The sequence below is a fragment of the Rhinoderma darwinii genome, chromosome 11 (genome assembly GCF_050947455.1).
Source record: "Rhinoderma darwinii isolate aRhiDar2 chromosome 11, aRhiDar2.hap1, whole genome shotgun sequence".
In the NCBI taxonomy this organism is placed as follows: domain Eukaryota; kingdom Metazoa; phylum Chordata; class Amphibia; order Anura; family Rhinodermatidae; genus Rhinoderma; species Rhinoderma darwinii.
Genome location: NC_134697.1, coordinates 59,112,408 through 59,134,702, shown reverse-complemented (window position 1 = coordinate 59,134,702; position 22,295 = coordinate 59,112,408). Strand labels below are relative to the sequence as shown.

Below are 22,295 nucleotides of genomic sequence, written 5' to 3'. Positions count from 1 at the left end.
AATTGTAATAGTTCAGACTTTTACGAACGCAGCGGTACTAGTTATGTTCATTTTTACATTGTGCTTGGGGAAAATGGGAAAAGGTGATTTTTTTTAATGTTTAATAGAATTTTTTATATATATTCCAAAACTTTATTTAACTTTTTTTTTTTACTAGTCAAGTGAAGCAGCGATCGTTGGATGGCTTGCATGATATACTGCAATACTAATGAATTGCAGTATATCGTTACACTGACGGATACAGGAGGCAGGGCTTTATAGAAGTACAAAGATCACAGACCTGGGGGCCTTCATCATGCCCGCAGGCTGCCATGTCAACCAACGGCAGCCTGTGATTGCTTTGCGGGAGGCCGATGCAACATCATAGGGGGCCACCCCGTTTCTAACCACTTAGACGTCACGGACGCATTTGACCGCGACATCTAAGGGTGCTAAAAAAAAAGCGTGATCCTGCTCGTTACACTGAAGTGTCGGCTTTTACATACAGCCGTAACGCTCGTTCTATTTATACACAGCGGATGTCGGGAAAGGGTAAATATCCAAACAAGACTACTGCAACACCCTCCCGTGTGGTCTACTGACAAAAAGACCAACACCTCTCTAATCTATCCTAAACTCTGCTGCACAAGTCCTCTACCTCCCCTTTCTGATACTTCCCCACTTTGTCAGTCCGTCCACTAGCTGCGCATCAAGAATCCTTGCTTTAACTTAAAAAGCCCTATTCAATTCCGCTGAAATCCAATATTCTCTAATTCAGATACCGCAAAATACCCAACGTACACTGCCAATGACAACCTACTCTCTACCACTATAATCACCTCCTCACACTCTCACATACAAGACTTCTCTCATACCTCCCCCGTTCTGAAATGTACGTACTCATTCCAACCAACGCTCACTTAAAACATACCTCTTCTGACAAGCGCATATTATGGCCCAGAGCCCCCCAACCAGTACTCCAGCACTGCCTCCACCTGACATGTCTACAGCTGCTTACTACCTTCCCTGATATCTTGTATCTAATTCCTATTCCTTATAGTTTGTAAGATGATATGGGCAGAGATACCCAATGTATCTTGCAAACACATTAATTTGTCTTTTGTAAATTGTTACCGCAATATTGTAAAGAGTTATGGAAGATGATGGTGCTATTTAAATACATAATGATAGTAATAATAATAATAATAATAAAGTTATCAGGTATAATAAAATTGAATAAAATTAACTTTCTTTTTGGAAAATAAAATAAATCTGCATTTTGATAATTACCAATAAATCAATGGGCGAAGCCTAGGCAACTATAACAATTAATGAATGATCTGTCATTGACCAACACGAGACATTTATTGCAGTGGTTATTATGACTCACTGAGCTTGAAAGAGAAATACTCTCCAATCTGCTGTTCGTAGGTAAAATACATTTGGCCTTTTGTTATAGTCGGATGCTCTGGTAGCTAGCGAATGATGTATGCTGATTGCATTTTTCAAGTCTTCTTCAGAAATTGGCTTTCCTGGTTTAAATTCCTCCTAAAATATAGACATAAGCAAGAATATTATTGTACCCAAGTGTCTGAAGCGCACATAGAAGGCAACGTCAGGTTTTATCATTGAAATTGAATGCAGAGCCAATGTTTTATCTTAGTTTGAATGTTAAGGTCACATTGATTGAAATTTGATAGACATATATTGCTCATTTTATCAGAACAGCTATAAGCATGGAGGAAAATACTGAGAATGGGAATGTTCACATTCACAAGATAAAGTGAAAGTCTTGGCAAACTCTCACAATTCGTAAAATGGACCCACTAGGGTCATTTAACACACCAGGAACATTATTTTTTTTCACACTGTTCCCCCATATGTCCTCGAGACCTCAGGCAAATACAACTGCTGCTGCATGTTCTGGACTGTACAGAAAAAATTGTCAAAATGACGCCCCCCTCTCTGACATCACTTCCTTCTTTGCAGCTAGTGGCTGAAGTTGCACCACATAGAATTCCTGTTCTGCCCACCCCCTGCATGCACTCTGCAAATAATACTGTTCGTGCTGAGAGTTTTCTTCTGCATTTGGATAAGAAAAAGAGAATTACCTGAAAGGGAGCAGATAACTTTCAGTATTGTATGCATAGTGCTGGTAGTGGACGGGAAGTGCAGAAAGTGATGTCAGAGAGGCAGCGCAGAAAGTGATGTCAAAGAGGCATGGCATTGGATTATTCTGATTATCGGACTGGATGAAAATACTTTTTTCTATTGCATAGTTGACCTAAATTTTCAGACTACTGGGAATTAGGCCAATAATTGAATATATACCAGAATAGTTATTCCACAAGTAGTCGTCATTTTAATTTGGTCTTTAAATGATACTTTCCTAATATGTCTTTCTATTAGTAAGAAAAGGTAGAATTATGTACGTATGTATTTTTCTATATATTCTAGATACAAGACGACAATGGGTAAACAATTTAACTTGAATAAATAGCTAAGAAAGGTAAAGTCGCAATGTTAACCAACTACATTACACTAATAAAATGTATTAAAATGATTTTTCTATGATAAACGATAGCAGCAATAGTGTCATCAAAATGTACCATACAAGAAGGTGTTTCTGAAGTAAACCGTACCTTCTGTAGGTAAAGGATCATCCCCTTTAATATTCCATGGAACGTTTTCCAGCCCCTCTTTCCTCTTGGAGCTGTAAGAAATGAATTAGGAAGACATTTTGGATTTGTAAACAATTAATAGAATGAGGCATTTACTATGTCTGAGCTCTAATGTTAAAGAGGTTTTTAAGGCTCTGTTGACATAATGATTGTCATATATGTTCTTGCATATATGCCAACATACCCATAGACTTTATTAGCCAAATGTCTACCAAAGGAGTGTTCTTTAATCATATTTGGTAGGTATTCAAAAGTGTAGCGAATTATGCTTTTCAATACAAGGGGATATTAAAACAAAAATAAACCAAAAAGTATATTGCACAGTATTCATTCTCTTTTTATAATGGCAGATGTACATTTGCATACGTCTAGGGCATACCTTCAGCGGCACTTTGAATGTAGCGCGCCAAACATAATGTGGACAGAGCCTAACTTAGATAGTTAAAGCACCAAGATAATAAATTTACCAATAAGATTATGATTTGTTTTAGTTTTTGCCATTTTGTGCTCGTCATCTCTAAAACGTAAAACAAGCAAAGACACGCATGAGAGATAATTAATGTTTTTAATACCGATACAAAGGTAATGGCAGATTCTTTAGGCACGAGGAAGGGCGCAAGGCCTGCCTGAAACATTGCGTGACGTAGAATCTCTGTAAGGGAGATCTCAGCTTTGTCTATTTTTAATGTTGGATTGTACTTACAAAGTAACACAAACATGGACATGGTCCTGCATATGACTACTGTATTGTAAGTAGTTCTTTCTTTACTAGGGTCTGCTCACACAGGGCGAATACTTTCCCGTGTATACGACCGTGAACATGCAACGAAATACGGACTAATATTTGTACTAAATGGCCAAAACGGCCGCTAGAAAAAAAAATGGTTTAAACCTACCCCTCCCTGATTTTTTGGCTCCTCTGTTTCCAGGTGCCCTCTTGTAACTGGCTGCAGTGGCCACATGTGATAAAACATCAATCATAGGGGGCAGCCTGAACACAGAGCAGCTGGAAGAACGGGGATGCGTTTCTTTGTCAGCGTTAAAATCTCATCCACTTTGCTGCTACTGTAATACGCTTCAGATTTTCTGCTTGTAAATACAAACTGAAAATCCACAACGTATACGCCAGGTGTGAATATACCCTTATTGTACTAGCCGGGTGGAAGATTTCTGTTCTTTTTTTGTGAAAGCCCTTTTATTGTTTATGAATAAAAGGGCTAGATTAAAAAGAAAGAAAACAAAATTGGAAAACCCCTTTAATTTTACTGAGTCCTCACAATGCACTGCTCTATTAATAGAAAAACAATAGAATGTTGAATGTAGTATTGAATCTGAAGAAGAGAAAAAGACTATTAAAGAGGCTCTGTCACCACATTATAAGTGCCCTATCTCCTATATAAGGAGTTGGGCGCTGTAATGTAGGTGACAGTAATGCTTTTTATTAAAAAAAACGATCTTTTTTCACAACGTTAGGAGCGATTTTAGTTTATGCTAATGAGCTTTCTTAATGCCCAAGTGGGCGTACTTTTACTTTCGACCAAGTGGGCGTTGTACAGAGGAGTGCATGACGCTGACCAATCGGCATCATGCACTCCTCTCGCGATATAGTTCTATCACTATGTGCAGCTACATACACAAGCCCTAACATTACTACAGTGTCCTGATAATGAATACACATGACCATCCAGCCTGGACGTCATGTGTACTCAGAATCCTGACACTTCTGAATCTTTTCTGTGAGATTTACAGCAACGGATACAAAATCTTGTTACCTCGTAATCTCGCGAGATTTCGTATCCGTTGCTGGAATCATAAAAAGCATTAAATAAAAAGCATTACTGTCACCTACATTACAGCGCCCATCTCCTTATGTAGGAGATAGGGCACTTATAATGTGGTGACAGAGCCTCTTTAAGAAGACCAAACTATATGCACGTATTTAAGCCGTTATGCAGATTTAGGCCAATTTTAGACGGCATTATATGTGCACCTTTTGGCATTTGTATTACAGCTGCAATACCCGGACATCCAACGGTTCTACTGAACCAGGCCAGATTTCCATAGATATAACCTAAAGATCATCCATCTTCCAATAATACTCACTTTTTTTGCAGTCAGGATCTGCATGGATTTTTCGCACCAACACTCCATACTTGTAAGTGGTGATGATATTAGGATCTTGCGAGAAGTTAAGGAACGGTTTTCCACAACTATTGATGCGTTTTAAGGATTTGGGGTTTGGATCTGCAAGTTCTGAGAGTGATCTTCTGAGCTCTTCTTCATCTCTGCAGAGATAAAACAAAGTATGTTAATGGGCACTTAAGAAATAAGTTGAAATTGCCTTATGGGTTTTATCAGAATATCAATGTATAAAACTGGTTATCAATTGTCAATTTTGTTATGGTTGAAACATGATTGACTGTGGCCACAGATATTGAGTAATTTATTGCATTAAATATTTTGCATCGTTACATTTACAATCAGAGAAAAAGATTCTACGGTTACGGCCCATTTGAAGATAAAATAGTGATGAAGCACGGCATAAATAGTCACGAAGCATGGCATAGTTAGTCACGAAGCATAGTTTGTCTAAACATCTAAATGGCCTTGATTGGTCCAGAAAAAATGCAGAGGTTAATAGGTGATCTGCCTATTTTTCAATGATTATTGAGAATAAGCTCCGTATATATAATCAGTGGCGTAGCTATAGGGGTCGCAGTTGCGAACGGGCCCCTAAGCTTGGGGGACCCACAGTTGCCCCCGTTGCCACACAGCAACTGACAGCACTGACCATGTTGGTCCCAGTTCCAACTGTATCTGTGTTCTCAGGACGCAGATAATTCAATGCTGAAGCAAGGAGCTGAAAAGCTCCTTGCTCCAGCATTCACTGTGCCGTGAGCAATGAGCGGCTCGGCGCAGACAGGCATGATGTAGTGACGTCATCGCGTCTGTCTGCGATGAATCACTCATAGCACAGGCCAAAGGAGGAGAAGGATCTCCTCCACTCATCGTGGGAACGGGGATAGGTAAGTAATTATTTTTCTATTAGGCACATATGGGGGCATTATACTGGCAGCTATAGGAGCATTACACTGTATGGGGGACATTATACTGTGGGGGGGAATTGTACTGTGTGGAGAGCAGTTATGGGGGCATTATGATGTGTGGAGGGCAGTTATGGGGGCATTATGCTGCGTAGGGGAAGATATCAGGAGCATTATACTGTGGGGCAGCTATGGGGGCATTATACGGTGTGGGAGCAGGTATGGGGGGAAATAGACTGTGGGGGGCAGCTACGGAGAGCATTATACCATAGGGGGCATTATAATGTGTGGGAGCCTTATACTGTGGAAGCAGCTATGGGGGCTGTTGCGCAGTGTGTGTGTAGGGGTCTGGTGATGTTGGGGAGGGGTAGGGGGGGCCTAAGATGAATTCTAGCACTAGGGTCCATGAGCCTTTAGCTACGCACCTGTATATAGTAATGCAGAGCTATGAGCCGCCGGAAGCACAGACTATACACAGTCCGTGCTGCTGTTAGAAGAAAAATCACTAATAAGTTATTTAGAAAAACTATTATAGTGCACACTCCTGCCCTATATTAAATTTTCTAAATGATGTCTGTATAATTGGAGGTACGCTTTAAAGCAAATAGACTTAGTAAACCTTTAGCCACCTTGGTAGCTACATATTCTCTAAACTTATTAAAACGTATCAATAGAGAAAGACCATGTAATAGGAAAATCTGGATACATTTATTATAAAAAGCCAAGGGTTAAATACTTTTTATGGGCACGGTCTGTATTTCCCTATCTTCAACCTGTATCTCTCTGGTGGTTGTGAATCTACCACTCCCAGCAAGATATGACAAAACTGATTTAAAACATAATCTAGTTAAAAGGAGTTCTCCAAACCTACCAAAAAAAAAAAAAAAAAAAAGGTACCTATATGTATCTGAATGCTCACCCTGTGATGCCACCACATCTCAGAAGTAGTTATCTTTTCATTTTTATGATCTTACGCAACTCTTCATAGCACCTATGTTTTCATGCTGCCAGAGCTTTATATGGATGGAATTACCATGTAAAAGACTACAGTTCTCATGATTCCCCCCCCCCCCTCACAGACATTGCCTATTTTTATGCCCCTCTATTATGAAATGTAAGGTAGAGCTGTAATTACTCACTGTCTACTACTAAGACACAGCTCTGCTGTTCTGCTGCTACACTCTGCAGTATTTGCTACCCAGCATGTGAAACAGATACCTCCAAAGACAGGAATGGAATGGGGAGAGCAGGGGAGATAAGGGTCATATAATGTGTGCCATCCTGTCCTACAGGAAAGGGGAGATAACCATGTTTTCAGTGTACTGAACATCACATAAGCAGGAGATAAACACCAGGAGCATGGTCATGTGACTGCATGTAAGGCTAACAGGCGTGTCAGCTACAGACAGACCATTAGTAAGTGACTAAACTTACTGCACTTAAAATTATTTTCTTTTGTCTTTTCTTACAACAAAAAGACAAAATAAAAATTTTGACAATACATAAATACAATGACAAACAATATATCACATCAGTCTTATCACAGTTGATGCATTACACAAGCGTCTTCAAGGGGTCAATTTTAACAAGTCGTTATAAAGAAAACAATTTTCTCCTTCCCCAATATTCGTTTTTCTATAGTCGCATTCAAAGAGCTATAACTTTTTTATTTTTCCGTCGCCATAGGTGTATGAGGACTTGTTTTTTGGTTCTATGCGTTTTAAATTGACGCCGTTCACTGTGCGGGGTAAATAACATGCTACCTTTATTCTATGGGTCTGTACGATTACGACGATACCACGTATGTAGAGGTTTTTTATGTTTTTTACGACTTTTGCACAATAAAAACACTTTTGAACTAAAATTATTTGTTTTTGCATCGTCGCTTTCCAAGAGCCGTAATTTTTTTATTTTTCCGGCAATACAGTGATTTTTTGGGCTTGTTTTTTGCGGGATGGGACGTAGTTTTGATTGGTACTGTTTTGGGGTACATGGGACTTATTGATTAATTTTTATTATGATTTTTTTGGGGGGCAATGGAAATAGCAATTTCGCCAGTGTTTTTTGCGTTTTTTTTACGGTGTTCATCTTGCGGTTTAAATTACATATTAACTTTATTAATTGCGTCATTACGGTCGCGGCGATACCATATAGGTGTACTTTTATTTATTTTTTTACACTTTTACTAAATAAAACCACTTTTTATGGAAAAAAAATGGATTTATTTTTTTACTGTCATTTTTATTAATAATCTTTATTTCACATTACTTATTTTATTAGTCTCACTAGGGGACTTTACTATGCGATCTTCAGATCGCTGCTATAATGCTTTGGTATACTTAATATACCAGAGCATTATTGCCTGTCAGTGTAAATCTGACAGGCAATCTATTAGGACGTGCCTCCGTCACGTCCTAATAGGCATATGCCCAGGGCAGACCTGGGAGCCTTTATCAAGCCCCCAGCTGCCATGACACCCCATCGGAGACCCGCGATTGCATTTGCAGGCCGCCGATGGGTGAGAGAGGGAGCTTACTCCCTCTGTAAACAAGTTAAATGCCGCGATCGCTATTGACGGCGGCATTTGACGGGTTAAACGGCTGGGATCGAAGTAAACTACGATCGCGGACGTTGGAGCAGGAGTCCAGTTGTCATCAGACAACCGAGCCCCGGCTCCAGCCTGCAGGGGACACCCGTGCAGGACTTAGACTCGGCCGCCGTGAAAAGGCGACGGCCTAGCCTAAGGCCCCACAGTGACCGCCGTGAAGAGGTATATTGGTGGTCACTAAGGGGTTAAACTTGCGGCAGAAGGGCCATTGAGCATCTGGTTCATGCCTGCCATCTTTTTTTTTTTACCATCTTTGCCTGAGTGGCTGTTAAGATAAATACCCAAGCTCAATATAAATTTGCGTTATTCCTAAGACATGCATCTCTTATTTGCGGAATATGTTTTGTTTTCCAGGAGGCTGCAATAGTTAATCTTGCTGCTGTTAATATTTGAGCAATAGGCCAACGAACATTAATATGTAAGTCCACCAAAACTACATTTAATAATGCCACATTCGATTCTAGTAGTACTGGCTGCCCAATACCACTGACCTAACCCAAAACACCTCTTTCCATACTTTTCCAACTTTTGGACAACGCCACCAAATATGACTTCAAGATCCTACTTGTCCACATTGCTTCCAACATAAATTTGCGGATCCTGTGTTCATATATGTCAATCTAACAGGATATATACCATCTTAATTTAGTCTTTTTTATCAGTAGGAACATTTATTGTTTACTTCCAGTGGATCAAATTCTGTCCATGGTCATGTGATGGAGACACAGGTGCTGGGATCGTTAGAATTAGAGTATGAGTATCAGAGCTGTGTCTTCTAACAAGACGTGCACCTGTGTGTCCATCACATGACCATGGACAGAATTGTATCCACTGGAAGTAAATAATGAATGTTCCTACTGGATAACAAGCAAAGATCTTGAAAACCATGAGGAATTAATACAGAAAGTATATTGGAAAATTGTGTAACTTTTAATTATACAAAAAATAACAGCAATTTGGACAACCCCTTTAAGACAAGAGGGCAATCTTGATCTAACCAAAAGGAAAAACAAAATGTAAGGACCAAGATGCAGAACTCAATTAAAAGGATAAATCCTGTCTGCAGTTAAAGAAACTAACGCCGTACAGGTCCTGAATGGTCAGCTTCCTTAACCCCTTCCCACCCTGCGCACTCAACTTCTAGTGCAATACATGTACAGTGCTGTGGTCATTGGGGCAAACTTGTTGTGCCTGCGTGATCACCAGCGAGAGGGGGGGGGGGTGACTGTGATTGACAGCCGCCACCCTGTTGCAATACCTGGGATTGGAGAAAATCCCAGTTGTATAATGCTTGTGACGTGGCAATCAGTAGCGATCACAGGGGAGGTAGGCTCCTTTTGCCCCCTGATCATCAGCTGACTGTTTTCAGGGACAGCCCTCTGCTAACAGACCCCCAGGTCTGTCCTGAGCTAATCCATGCTATTGCATACCAGAAGCAAAAAAACAAGCCCTCACACAACAACCTCAGCAAAAAAAAAAAGTTATGGCTCTAAGAATGTAGTTCGGGAAAAATGTGCTCCATCCTGAAGGCCAAAATGAGCCACGTCTTTAAAGGGGTAGTGTCATCCGAAAGAATGCCCCTAATATGCCTCCTTATGTGCCAAATAGAAACTCTCAAATCGGACTAAAATTATTTAAAAAATAAAAAATAAAAAAGGTTGTTTTTGTGATAAAAAAAAATTCACTTCTCGTTCATTAGGGGTCCTTTGTTATTTTGGGTTTCCAGTAATGCTAATGTGTGCTGCTAACCAGGACGTGCATGCACAGTAATCCGTGCAGGTCCTTTTGTACAGTGGTGCAGCCTCAGGGCATGCGCACTGAACAACTCTTCATCCTGCTCACAGCGTTCAGAACAAGATGAAGTGTAGAGCTTTTACAGATTTTTTACAGTTTTTGTACCAGTACGACTTAACATACTGTGTTTTTAGCTGAGCAATGCTGAGGTGAAACCTGACATACTCTGCCTTCTTCCGCTTTCTTATCTATGTTCTGTCTTTTCATCTGCAGTCAGCAGCTCTTGCCAACAACACTCACAACTCCTGTGCTTTGAAAAAAAAGAAAAGCTTCCACCCCTGTTATAAAGCACAGGAGCTGTAAGTACCATCAGCAAGAGAAGCTGTCCTCTCATGCTACAATTGAAGGTGCAGTAGACTAGGTGCTGTTACCTTCTATAGGGATATGTGTGGAGATGTGTATAGTACAGCACTGAAGTGATCACTAGGGGGAAAGTTATAATGAATGAAGAACAGGGATCAGGCAGACACAGGACCAAATTGGATAACTTGGGACAACCCCTTTACGAAGGAGTTAAAGCATACCTAACTTTTTCAGTGACCTTTAAAAATAAGCTCATCTCTAGGCCATTATATGACTTGTATTCTGCATTTTTTTAGCAGTTCTCCCCCTCTCCAGTTTCTTTCTAAGGCTGAATTCAACCGAACGTAGATTACGTCGGTGTGACGGCCATTAAAGTGACGGCCATTAAAACAACGGCCCTCACGCGGACTCATGTATTTCAATGGGGCCATTCGCACGCTGGTTGTTTCCACGGAACGTGTGAAGGATCCGTTGAAAAATAGAACAGGTCCTATTATTTTTTGTTTTCACGGATCCTCCATAGACGTAAGTCTATGGGGATCCAAGAAAATGGAACCCGCACGGGGGGCAACACGGATGTGAAAAACGTCATGTTTTTCACATCCAAGTTTCCTCACGTTCGTGTGAATCTAGCCTAATTCTCCATTTTCCTTGAGCTAGTAGAAAGAGCCTAACGGCTATAATGTTTTCTGTACACTGCACACAGAAGAGGAGAATTCAGCTCTCCTGTCTCTATCTATCACATATAAATTAAGTGCTTGAAAAAAATCCCAGTGTGGATCCCAGCACTATGTAAGCTGAAATAAATAAGATTGCATTTTCACTTACTCTGGGAGTACTGCAAAAGTTTGTTTCTACTATTGAAGATCCTTGAATCAGGATCATTTAATAGACAGCTGCAGCAGCGTTTTTAGGTCCAAAATTATGAGCCAGTTCATTTTTCATTATCTCTATAATGATCGGAGCTCCAATTTTGTGATAGAGTTGTCTGATGCAGGGCTCCAAATCCCCTGCATACACACAGGATAAAACTTAACATTCTTACTGTATACTAATTTATTATGGAGTTCAATGATAAGAGTATGCAGTAAGCCTCTAGTTGTGGCTGCATGTAGCCAGAATGTAAATTTTTAAAACTATATCTATGCAGGGGATTTGGTGTCCCATATCAGAAAAACTGAGCTCCAACTGCTATAAAGATGTATCAAGAAATTAATCAGTACATAATCTTAACCAATTTAGACATAAAACGAACACAAAATAGTATTAAATTGTGGATATTTGTTTTAAATAGTACACACCAAATGTCTGTGCAATTTGCAACACTAAAGAAACAACTCCGGGATGCTAAACTGGACAGGCAGAGTTACGGAGAACAAGAAAAATGTGATATGGGTGAAATAGAAAAAGGGTTTAAATGGACAAAACAACAAAGAAATGGAGGAATGAGTCTAAGTCTGAGGTGCTTGGATAAAATAAAATTACATTTGTTTTATAATGGCATGCCATTTATAGTAGTGAGTGGTTCATTAGCGTAATTTAATCAGAAACCGAACAATCATCCGAAGCATGATTCTAAGCCATGCAAAAACTATTTCTTGAGAATTGGGGAGCTGGAATGCTGTCTATGATGGACTAGCCAGTTCAATCTCAGAACTGAGCTCTTGTGGCAGTAACTTCCTCATAAGGTCAGGAAAAAGCCAGTCCCACTTCTGGGTAAAGAAAAAGAGGTCATGGGTTGAAATTTCTCCTGAATGTCAGCTGAAAAGCTGTACATAGACTATATATTTTTTTTTTATCAATAGGCTAATTCACATGGGTCGGATTTGCCACAGGTCTGTATTTTTTTGAACGTTCTGCCGCAGATATCGTGGACTTGCAGTTTGATGTGTCTCAGATGTGCACATGGATTAGCCTCTTTTACTTGTGAAATTCGAGTGATATCCTGAACATTTGAACAGGGTCTTAATGGTAGTAGGATAAAAATCTGTTTTTCTATGCATGCGAGTGGATAGATAGATAGATAGATAGATAGATAGATAGATAGATAGATAGATAGATAGATAGGACAGACAGACATATACAGTACTGTGCAAAAGTTTTAAGGAGTTGCAGAAAAATGGTGCAAAGTAAGTGTAGTGCCCGCGGTAGCGGAGTGCCAGCACAACCAATTTACCCGTGGCAGTACCCCACTATCGCCCGTAGGGTGCGCACGATCCTCACGGCCTTAGAGGGCCAGCACTCAAACCAGAGTAAACGTTCCCTAGCCAATCCCTTTGCACCCTGGACTATTTAAAGGACCCTGCCCTTTCCCTCCTTGACTGCGCATTGTTTGTATTCCTGTGTTCATCTATGCAAATAGTCCATTAGTTGTATCCTGCTCCCAGTGTTATTGTATCATGTTGCGGTGTTGGTTCCTGAGCCTAAGCCAATTGTTGGAATCTTGTGTGCCTCATGTGCCACGTCTGGTGTCATCTGCCACACCAAGCATCATCTGAGCCACAAGTCTGCTACTTCGAGTATATGCCAGATTATCTCCCCAGGTACTCTTATCCGAGAGACTATTATTGACTGTTTTGCCAGCTGCTTCTCCGCCACGGCCTAGTGGGTCCACATACTCCACAGGCATGACCGCAAGAATGCTCTCAACAATGGAAGTGTTCTTTTTTTATCAATTAACAAAATGCAAAGTGTATGAACAGAAGAGAAATCTAAATCAAAATCAATATTTGGTGTGACCATCCTTTGCCTTTGAAACAGCATCAATACTTCTAGGTACACTTGCACATAGTTTTTGAAGGAACTCGACAGGGAGGTTGTTCCAAACATCTTGGAAAACTAACCACAGATATTCTGTGGACATAGACTTCCTCTAAATCCTTCTGTCTCTTCATGTAATGCCAGACAGACTCTATGATGTTGAGATCAGGGCTCTTTGGGGGCTATATCATCATTTCCAGGGCTCCTTGTTCTTCTTTATGCTGAAGATCTTAATGACATTGGCTATATGTTTGGGGTCATGGTCCTGCTGCAGAATATTTTGAGCCAATCAGACGCCTCACTGATGGTGTTGCATGATGGATAAATATCTGCCAGTATTTCTCAGCATTGAGGACACCATTAATCCTGACCAAATCCCTAACCCCTTTTGCTGAAATGCAGCCACAAATTGGCAAGGAACCTCCACCATGCTTCAATGTTGCCTGCAGACACTCATTATTGTACAGCTCTCCAGACGTTCGGCGACCAAACGGTCTTCTGTTACAGCCAATTATTTCAAATTTTCACTCATCAGTCCTGAGCACCTGCTGCCATTTTTCTGCACCCCAGTTCCTATGTTTTCATGCAGATTTGAGTTGCTTGGCCTAGTTTACACGTCGAAGGTATGGCTTTTTGGCCGCAATTGTTCAATGAAGACCACTACTGGCCAGACTTCTCCAAACAGTAGATGGGTGTAGCTGGGTTCAACTGGTTTCTACCAGTTCTGAGCTGATGGAAATGCCACACATCTTCTGATTTTGAAGGAAAGAAAGCATAACGTGTCTTTGATCTGCTGCACTAAGTTTCCTTAGCCAACCACTGTGTCTACTGTCCTCACATTGCCCGTTTCTTTGTGCTTCTTCAAAGGAGCTTGAACAGCACATCTTGAAACCCCAGTCTGCTTTGAAATATTTGCCTTGGAGAGACCTTGCTGATGCAGTATCACGACCTTGTGTCTTGTTGCTGTGCTCAGTCCTGCCATGGTGGACCTATGAAACGGTCTTATACAACCTCACCTTTGTAGCAGAGTTTGGCTGTCCCTCACTCAGTTTTAAGCCTACACAGCTGTTTCTGCTACAGTTAATGACTGTGTTTCAAGTTACATATAAAAAAATGATGATCATTATCATCTATTTGGTATAAATGGTTAATCACACACCTCAATATAATTCTACATAAACCATGACTTTGTGCAAGTGTACCTAGAAGAATTGATGCGGTTTTGAAGGAAAAGGGTGGTCACACCAAATATTGGTTTGATTTAGATTTCTGTTCATTCACTTTGTATTTTGTTAATTGATAAAAAAAACCCTATAAACATTTCTACTTTTGAAAGCATTCTTACTTTGCAGCACATATATATATATATATATAGATATATATATATATATATATATATATATATACACACACACACACACACACACGGTAAATATACAGATAGATAGTATTTTTTTCTCAACATTGTTCACCTGTCAGTATCATGGATTACTACCCTAAAGCCACTCAGCATGACAAACGTTGCTTTGATTTTTTTTTCAATAATTAGCTAAAAAAAAAGTGAGTGTGGCCTGCCAAGAGGAATGAGGCATATAATAACACCATCTGACGAGTTACATGTATAGAGGGAAATCAACAACTCTAATCAAGCTGATAGCGAAGATGACGGTTCAAAGCTACAAATATCACCACAATTACCCAATTACTCAACTGCTGAATATAGAATGTCAATTTTATCGGTGGTGAATATGGAGCCAAAGTATGCTTTGTTTAGATTGATTTTCATCTCTGCTGACAGATTGCTATACTGTGTCATTGCAATTGAAAGTCTGTTTTTAAGCAAAATAAGGACAAATTTTAGGTACAAATATGTATCCTCACTTACCCAATCTTAGAAATAAACCCAGCTGAATAGAAAAACATCCTCATTTATTTACCTAAATATATATGTGAAAATGTTTTGCTGATACTAAAAATATAATAAAATAAAACTGTGTATGAATATATAAACCATAAACTACTATTCTATGACAACAAGACAAACACAGTATACATTATATAGCGATATTAGCCATTGGTACCAATTAATATCACAACATGCGATCTATGTTTCCTTAACAGGACTGCAGGTATTTCATGGAGCTATTTGGGGTACAAAACCAACAGCAAAACAACAAGAGATCCGATCTGTCCCTATCATCCCAACCCACACACTGAAATACCACACAAGCTGTAATGGCAGGAAGGAGGTGAAGGGAACAAGTGAGCCCTAATCTACCCACCGCCCTGTCCCTGCCTACTTGCAACGACCCGCCCTAGGCGACGGGGTACAACTTGGCGGCGGTCACTACGCTGTCTAAGTGCAAGGGAGTACAAGCAGGGAACACACAAGGGAATACAGTAGCCCACGGAACACCGCGAGGAAACGGAGCGGTGAATGAGCCAGTCAGGATCAGGAAGTAGTGGAGTATACAAACGGGAGCACGGAGCAAAAGCAAGCCAGGGGCAGAGCAACGCAGGTTAAACGGAACTGAAGCAAGGCAGAAGCACGGCAGAAGCAGGCTGGAGCAAGGCAGCAGTGGGGCCAGGAATCCAAGAAGAATAACAAGCAAGGAGGAAGAGAAAACAGCAGGTATAAATGGACAGGGGGCGGAGCTAACTCTGACTGACCAGGCCGCGATAGGCTCTCCCACTCCTGAGCCTGCCACCCTGATTGGTGGGAGCAGGTGTCAGTCTCAGAGGTCTGGCCTCAGGTGTCGACTGATTAATCCTGGGAGTATACCCAGACGTAGTGCCTGGCAGATCCTTTACAGTACTCCCCCTTTTATGAGGGGCCACCGGACCCTTACTAAGAGGACCCGGTTTAGTGGGGAAGAGGTGGTGGAACCTCCTTATCAATACCCCAGCGTGAACATCTCGAGCAGGTACCCAAGTCCTCTCCTCCGGCCCGTATCCTCTCCAATGGACCAGGTACTGGAGGGAGCCCTGGATCATCCTACTGTCCACAATCCTGGCCACCTCGAATTCCACCCCCTCAGGGGTGAGAACGGGAACAGGAAGTTTCCTCGAGGGGGACCAGGACGGGGAGCAGCGTTTCAGGAGGGAGGCATGGAAGACGTCGTGTATGCGAAAGGATGGGGGCAGCTCCAGACGGAAGGATACAGGGTTGAGGACTTCAATGACCTTATAAGGTCCAATAAATCGGGGAGCAAACTTCCTGGACGGGACCTTAAGGCGCAAGTTCCTCGACGACAACCACACCAGATCCCCGACGACAAACCGGGGGTTAGCAGAACGTCTACAATCAGCCTGAATCTTTTGTACGCTCTGGGACGCCTCTAGGTTCTTCTGAACCTGGGCCCAGACTGTGCACAGTTCCCGATGAACGTCCTCTACCTCGGGATTATTGGAACAACCAGGGGAAACGGAGGAGAACCTAGGATTAAACCCGAAATTACAGAAAAACGGGGAGACCCCTGACGAGTTACTGACCCGGTTATTCAGGGAAAATTCGGCGAGGGGAAGGAATGAGACCCAATCAAATTGACAGTCAGAAATGAAACACCTTAAATATTGTTCCAGGGATTGGTTAGTCCTTTCCGTTTGGCCATTGGTTTCGGGATGGAAGGCGGAGGAGAAGGATAGATCAATCTCCAACTTTTTACAAAAAGCTCTCCAAAATAAGGAAACAAATTGTACCCCTCTGTCCGAAACTATATTGACTGGGGCCCCATGGAGACGCAGAATGTGTTTCACAAACAAAGAAGCTAACGTCTTGGCGTTAGGTCGTTTCTTAAGGGGCACAAAGTGGCACATCTTGCTGAAGCGGTCTACTACCACCCACACCACCGACTTGCCCGGAGATGGAGGCAAATCGGTGATAAAATCCATGGAGATATGGGTCCAAGGTCTCTGGGGAATGGGTAAGGAACGTAGTAAGCCCGCAGGTCGGGACCTAGGGGTCTTGGACCTAGCACAGACCTCACAAGCGGCGACGTAAGCCCTAACGTCTTTAGGCAACCGAGGCCACCAATAGTTTCTGGTAATGAGGAGTTTGGTACCCAAGATTCCAGGATGACCAGATAGAGCGGAGTCATGGTTTTCCCTGAGTACCCTTAGCCGGTATTGCAGGGGAACAAACAGTTTGTCCTCAGGGAGGTTCCCGGGAGCTGAACCTTGATCAGCCGCGATGTCAGAGGCTAAGTCAGAATCAGTGGCAGAAACAATAATACCAGGGGGTAAAATACAAGCAGGATCCTTCTCCGAAGGAGGATTAGCCATGAAACTACGTGACAGTGCATCAGCCTTAATATTTTTGGACCCAGCCCTATAGTTAACCAAGAAATTAAATCTGGTAAAGAACAGTGCCCAACGAGCTTGTCTAGGATTAAGCCTCCGGGCAGATTCTAGGAAAACCAGATTCTTGTGGTCAGTAAGGACCGTTACCTGGTGTCTGGCCCCCTCCAAGAAGTGACGCCACTCTTCAAAAGCCCATTTAATGGCTAAGAGTTCGCGGTTGCCAATATCATAGTTACACTCCGTGGGCGAAAACTTCCTAGAGAAGTAAGCACAGGGGCGGAGATGGGTGAGGGAGCTGGTACCCTGGGACAAGACGGCCCCCACTCCCACCTCGGACGCGTCAACCTCCACAATAAATGGCTCTCTTTGGTTGGGCTGAACCAGCACGGGGGCCGAGATAAAGCACTTCTTGAGGGTCTCAAAAGCCTGGACGGCCTCAGGGGGCCAATGGAGGACATCAGCACCCTTGCGAGTGAGGTCCGTAAGAGGCTTAGCGACGACCGAGAAGTTGGCAATAAATCTCCTGTAATAGTTAGCGAACCCCAAAAAACACTGTAGCACCTTCAGGGAGGCAGGTTGGACCCATTCCGCCACAGCCTGAACCTTGGCAGGGTCCATGCGGAATTCATGAGGAGTGAGGATTTGACCTAAAAATGGTATCTCCTGTACCCCAAACACACATTTTTCGGTCTTCGCAAACAGATTATTTTCCCGAAGGACCTGGAGGACCTTCCTGACATGCTCCACGTGCGAGGACCAGTCCTTGGAAAACACCAGTATGTCATCAAGGTACACTACAAGAAAATTACCCAGGTAATCTCTCAGAATTTCATTAATAAAATTCTGGAAGACGGCAGGGGCATTACACAACCCAAAGGGCATGACTAGGTATTCGAAATGACCTTCGGGCGTGTTGAACGCAGTTTTCCACTCATCCCCCTCTTTGATGCGGATAAGGTTATATGCCCCCCGTAGATCGAACTTAGAAAACCATTGGGCCCCCTGAACCTGATTAAAAAGATCCGGAATCAAAGGAAGGGGATACTGGTTCCTTACTGTGACCTTATTCAAGTTCCGATAATCAATGCACGGCCTAAGACCACCATCCTTCTTCCCCACGAAGAAGAAGCCAGCACCTACAGGAGAAGTCGAGGGGCGAATGAAACCCTTGGCCATGCATTCTTGGATATACTCCCTCATAGCTTTACGTTCAGGACATGAAAGATTAAATATCCTCCCCTTAGGAAGCTTGGCACCAGGCACCAAATCTATGGCGCAATCGTAATCTCTATGAGGGGGCAACACCTCGGAGGCCTCCTTAGAAAACACATCAGCGAAGTCCTGAACAAACTCAGGAAGCGTGTTTACCTCCTCCCCGGGAGAAATAGAGTTAACCGAAAGACATGACATCAGGCAATCACTACCCCATTTGGTGAGATCCCCAGTATTCCAATCAAACGTGGGATTATGCAGCTGCAACCAGGGAAGAACTAATACCAGATCGGACGATAATCCCTGCATCACCAGTACAGAGCACTGCTCCAAATGCATGGAGCCAACACGGAGTTCAAAAACAGGAGTATGCTGAGTAAAATAACCATTAGCAAGAGGAGTGGAGTCGATACCCACTACCGGGATAGGATAAGGTAAATAGGTACCTCCGAGTCCTCTGTGGAAGAGCGAGGAGACGGGACATCGGGGGGAATCGCAGGGCAGTCAGAGGGGAAAACATTGAAACGTTCAAGCTGACGTTCCCTGAGACGTCGGTCAAGCCGTACTGCTAGGGCCATAACCTGGTCTAGGGAGTCAGAAGAGGGGTAGCTAACCAGCAGATCCTTCAGGGCGTCAGATAATCCTAACCTAAACTGGCACTTTAGGGCCGGGTCGTTCCACCGAGAAGCTACGCACCACTTTCTAAAATCAGAACAGTATTCCTTAACAGGTCTCCCACCCTGACGTAAGGTCACCAGCTGACTCTCGGCTAAGGCAGTCCTGTCAGTCTCGTCGTAAATGAGACCGAGGGCAGAGAAAAACCGATCAACGGAGGAAAGCTCAGGGGCGTCAGGAGCCAAGGAGAAGGCCCACTCTTGGGGCCCTTCCTGGAGTCGGGATATAATGATACCCACCCGCTGGTTCTCGGAACCTGAGGAGTGAGGTCTTAGGCGGAAATAAAGTCTGCAACTCTCCCGGAAGGAGAGAAAAGTCTTACGGTCCCCTGAGAACCGGTCAGGTAACTTGAGGTTGGGTTCTAAAGGTGAGATGAGGGGTACTACAAAGGCAGCGTCAGACTGATTGACCCTCTGAGTCAGGGCCTGGACCTGTAGGGAGAGGCCCTGCATCTGCTGGGTCAGGGTCTCAAGGGGGTCCATGATAGCGTCAGCGTAGAAGAAATGGTAGACTAGGTAAGGGCATGTTATTATGTAATGGCAGGAAGGAGGTGAAGGGAACAAGTGAGCCCTAATCTACCCACCGCCCTGTCCCTGCCTACTTGCAACGACCCGCCCTAGGCGACGGGGTACAACTTGGCGGCGGTCCCTACGCTGTCTAAGTGCAAGGGAGTACAAGCAGGGAAGACGCAAGGGAATACAGTAGCCCACGGAACGCCGCGAGGAAACGGAGCGGTGAATGAGCCAGTCAGGATCAGGAAGTAGTGGAGTATACAAACGGGAGCACGGAGCAGAAGCAAGCCAGGGGCAGAGCAATGCAGGGTAAACGGAACTGAAGCAAGGCAGAAGCACGGCAGAAGCAGGCTGGAGCAAGGCAGCAGTGGGGCCAGGAATCCAAGAAGAATAACAAGCAAGGAGGAAGAGAAAACAGCAGGTATAAATGGACAGGGGGCGGAGCTAACTCTGACTGACCAGGCCGCGATAGGCTCTCCCACTCCTGAGCCTGCCACCCTGATTGGTGGGAGCAGGTGTCAGTCTCAGAGGTCTGGCCTCAGGTGTCGACTGATTAATCCTGGGAGTATACCCAGACGTAGTGCCTGGCAGATCCTTTACACAAGCGCTATGTGTGTATAGTGTCCCAGGGGAGCGCATTGTACTTCCCTATACCCATGTCTGGCTTCATAGTACAAATGTGCATGTGTCGGTAAGTCCGGGTTAATTAGCACATGTGGACGAAGAGGATTTCCATCCAGTAGTACATATATAAGGTATATACAATGTGCCTAAATATTATCTTAATTACATTTAGTGTTACTCTGTATTGTACTCAGTGCACACTGGTTACAAATAGAAGTTGAGATAGCACTCCAAATAATAAAATATAAAAGTGGTGTTTATTCACCCATGCTGCATCATTGTGAACCAGGAGTCAGGGTCCCATCAAGACGTGCACCCAAACTTGATCCCTCAATCCTAGGTCCTGTTGGATTATTTGTTTTGTACTCAGTTCACATGTGTTAGAATTGGAACAGGATTTGGATGACGTATGTCTAGACTATGGTGTCAAAATAGTGTATCATGCGCAAGAAAGCATTACATGAAGTTTGCAATGGTACGTCAGAGAATTCTTCATACAGGATGGTGATCGTGTTCTCTTAGCAGCCGCTACATGTGTGTGCGCTCTGATAATAGGGTTACACGTTTATGACAGGTTCCCTTCACTACAGCTATTTCAGTGTACTAATTTCAGTCTTTATTTGTACAATAGTTTAGTGAGACAGTATAATTCATGAGGCAGTATAACTGGAAATTACAGGGTATGTCTATATTCTTCACACATTTATTTTATGCATTTTTTTTCAGATATTATTTTTCAGTTAACATATGACTAAATATCTTGGAGCTTTGAGATTTAAAACAGTTGCTGGTCAAAAGGAAAAGTTTGCTTATAAAGTCCTTTATATGCTCCATTTAGTTGTTTTTTTTTTATTTTGAGTGAGCTGTTTTAAGCATGGACTAAAAAAAGATTATGGTCGTTAGTGAATTAAATCACCGCTCCTTGGGAGATTGAAGGTGTAACCCTCTACACCAGCGAAGAACTGGCAATGTAAAACTTTCACTTTTGACTGGAGATATACGATTTTATTATAAGTATTAACACCAGCATTTATAAAATAAGTATCTAGTCCTTCTAAAAATTCTGTTACCGGTTTAGTTATTTCCACCATTTGGGGTAGGGCATTCCACAGGTTACAATCTCTTACTGTAACAGGTGTGGGATGCAGCCAGTTCTCCCAAATTGGTTGATAAAATGACAGCAGGTTCACAGAACCGGGAGGAGATCCCCCTTCCCTGCATTCAATTGTATCCACGTCTGTAGGAGGAACTACCGTGGTTGGTACGCAATGAACAAGACACACCTTCGGTTTTGGGCAACTTCTTTACTGCCGCGGACAAATAACAATAACTTCTTCTCTATGGAGCAGACAGGAAGCCTGAGGTTGAGGACTTCGATCCCGCTGGAAGTCCCCCGGAGAGAGGTTGTGCCTGACCCCACGTTGCCGGCTTGGCTAAGGAAACGCCGCTGTCAGTCACGGCGGGAGCTACCCGCTACTGGCAGCCTACCCTAGGGTAAGAGTCACACTCTCAGCCCACGGATCGCGTCGTGGGAATCAGCGACTAACGTACCTACTAGTACCGTCATGGGTCCTTGCGGAGCTATCCGCTACCTTTCATGACAAACCCTCTCTCTCCTCAGTCGGTGGTCCGAACGGTGGACCACCTAGGACGCAACTGAACTGGCGGGCTGACGCTACGAGTTACACGAAGTCCAGCTAATAGTCCAACAAAGTCCCGTCAACCCGACCGTATCCTTCTGTCTGCTCCAACAAGATTCATAAATAACATTTCTAAGCAAGGTTACATGCGACGTTTCATCAAT

At 43.0% G+C, this 22,295-nt stretch overlaps 1 protein-coding gene across 6 annotated transcripts in view; it reads right to left on the bottom strand.

The window, feature by feature from the left end:
• The window catches only part of PSD (pleckstrin and Sec7 domain containing), a 321,618-nt gene that overhangs the window by 20,357 nt on the left and 278,966 nt on the right, over positions 1-22,295 (bottom strand). For all 6 annotated transcript variants that reach the window (XM_075841603.1, XM_075841605.1, XM_075841606.1 and 3 more), the window contains 3 exons: positions 4,764-4,945; positions 2,622-2,692; positions 1,370-1,527 (listed from right to left, as the gene is read on the bottom strand). In XM_075841603.1, coding sequence (XP_075697718.1) covers positions 1,370-1,527; positions 2,622-2,692; positions 4,764-4,945 — 411 coding nt within the window. The remainder of the gene's footprint in view (positions 1-1,369; positions 1,528-2,621; positions 2,693-4,763; positions 4,946-22,295) is intronic.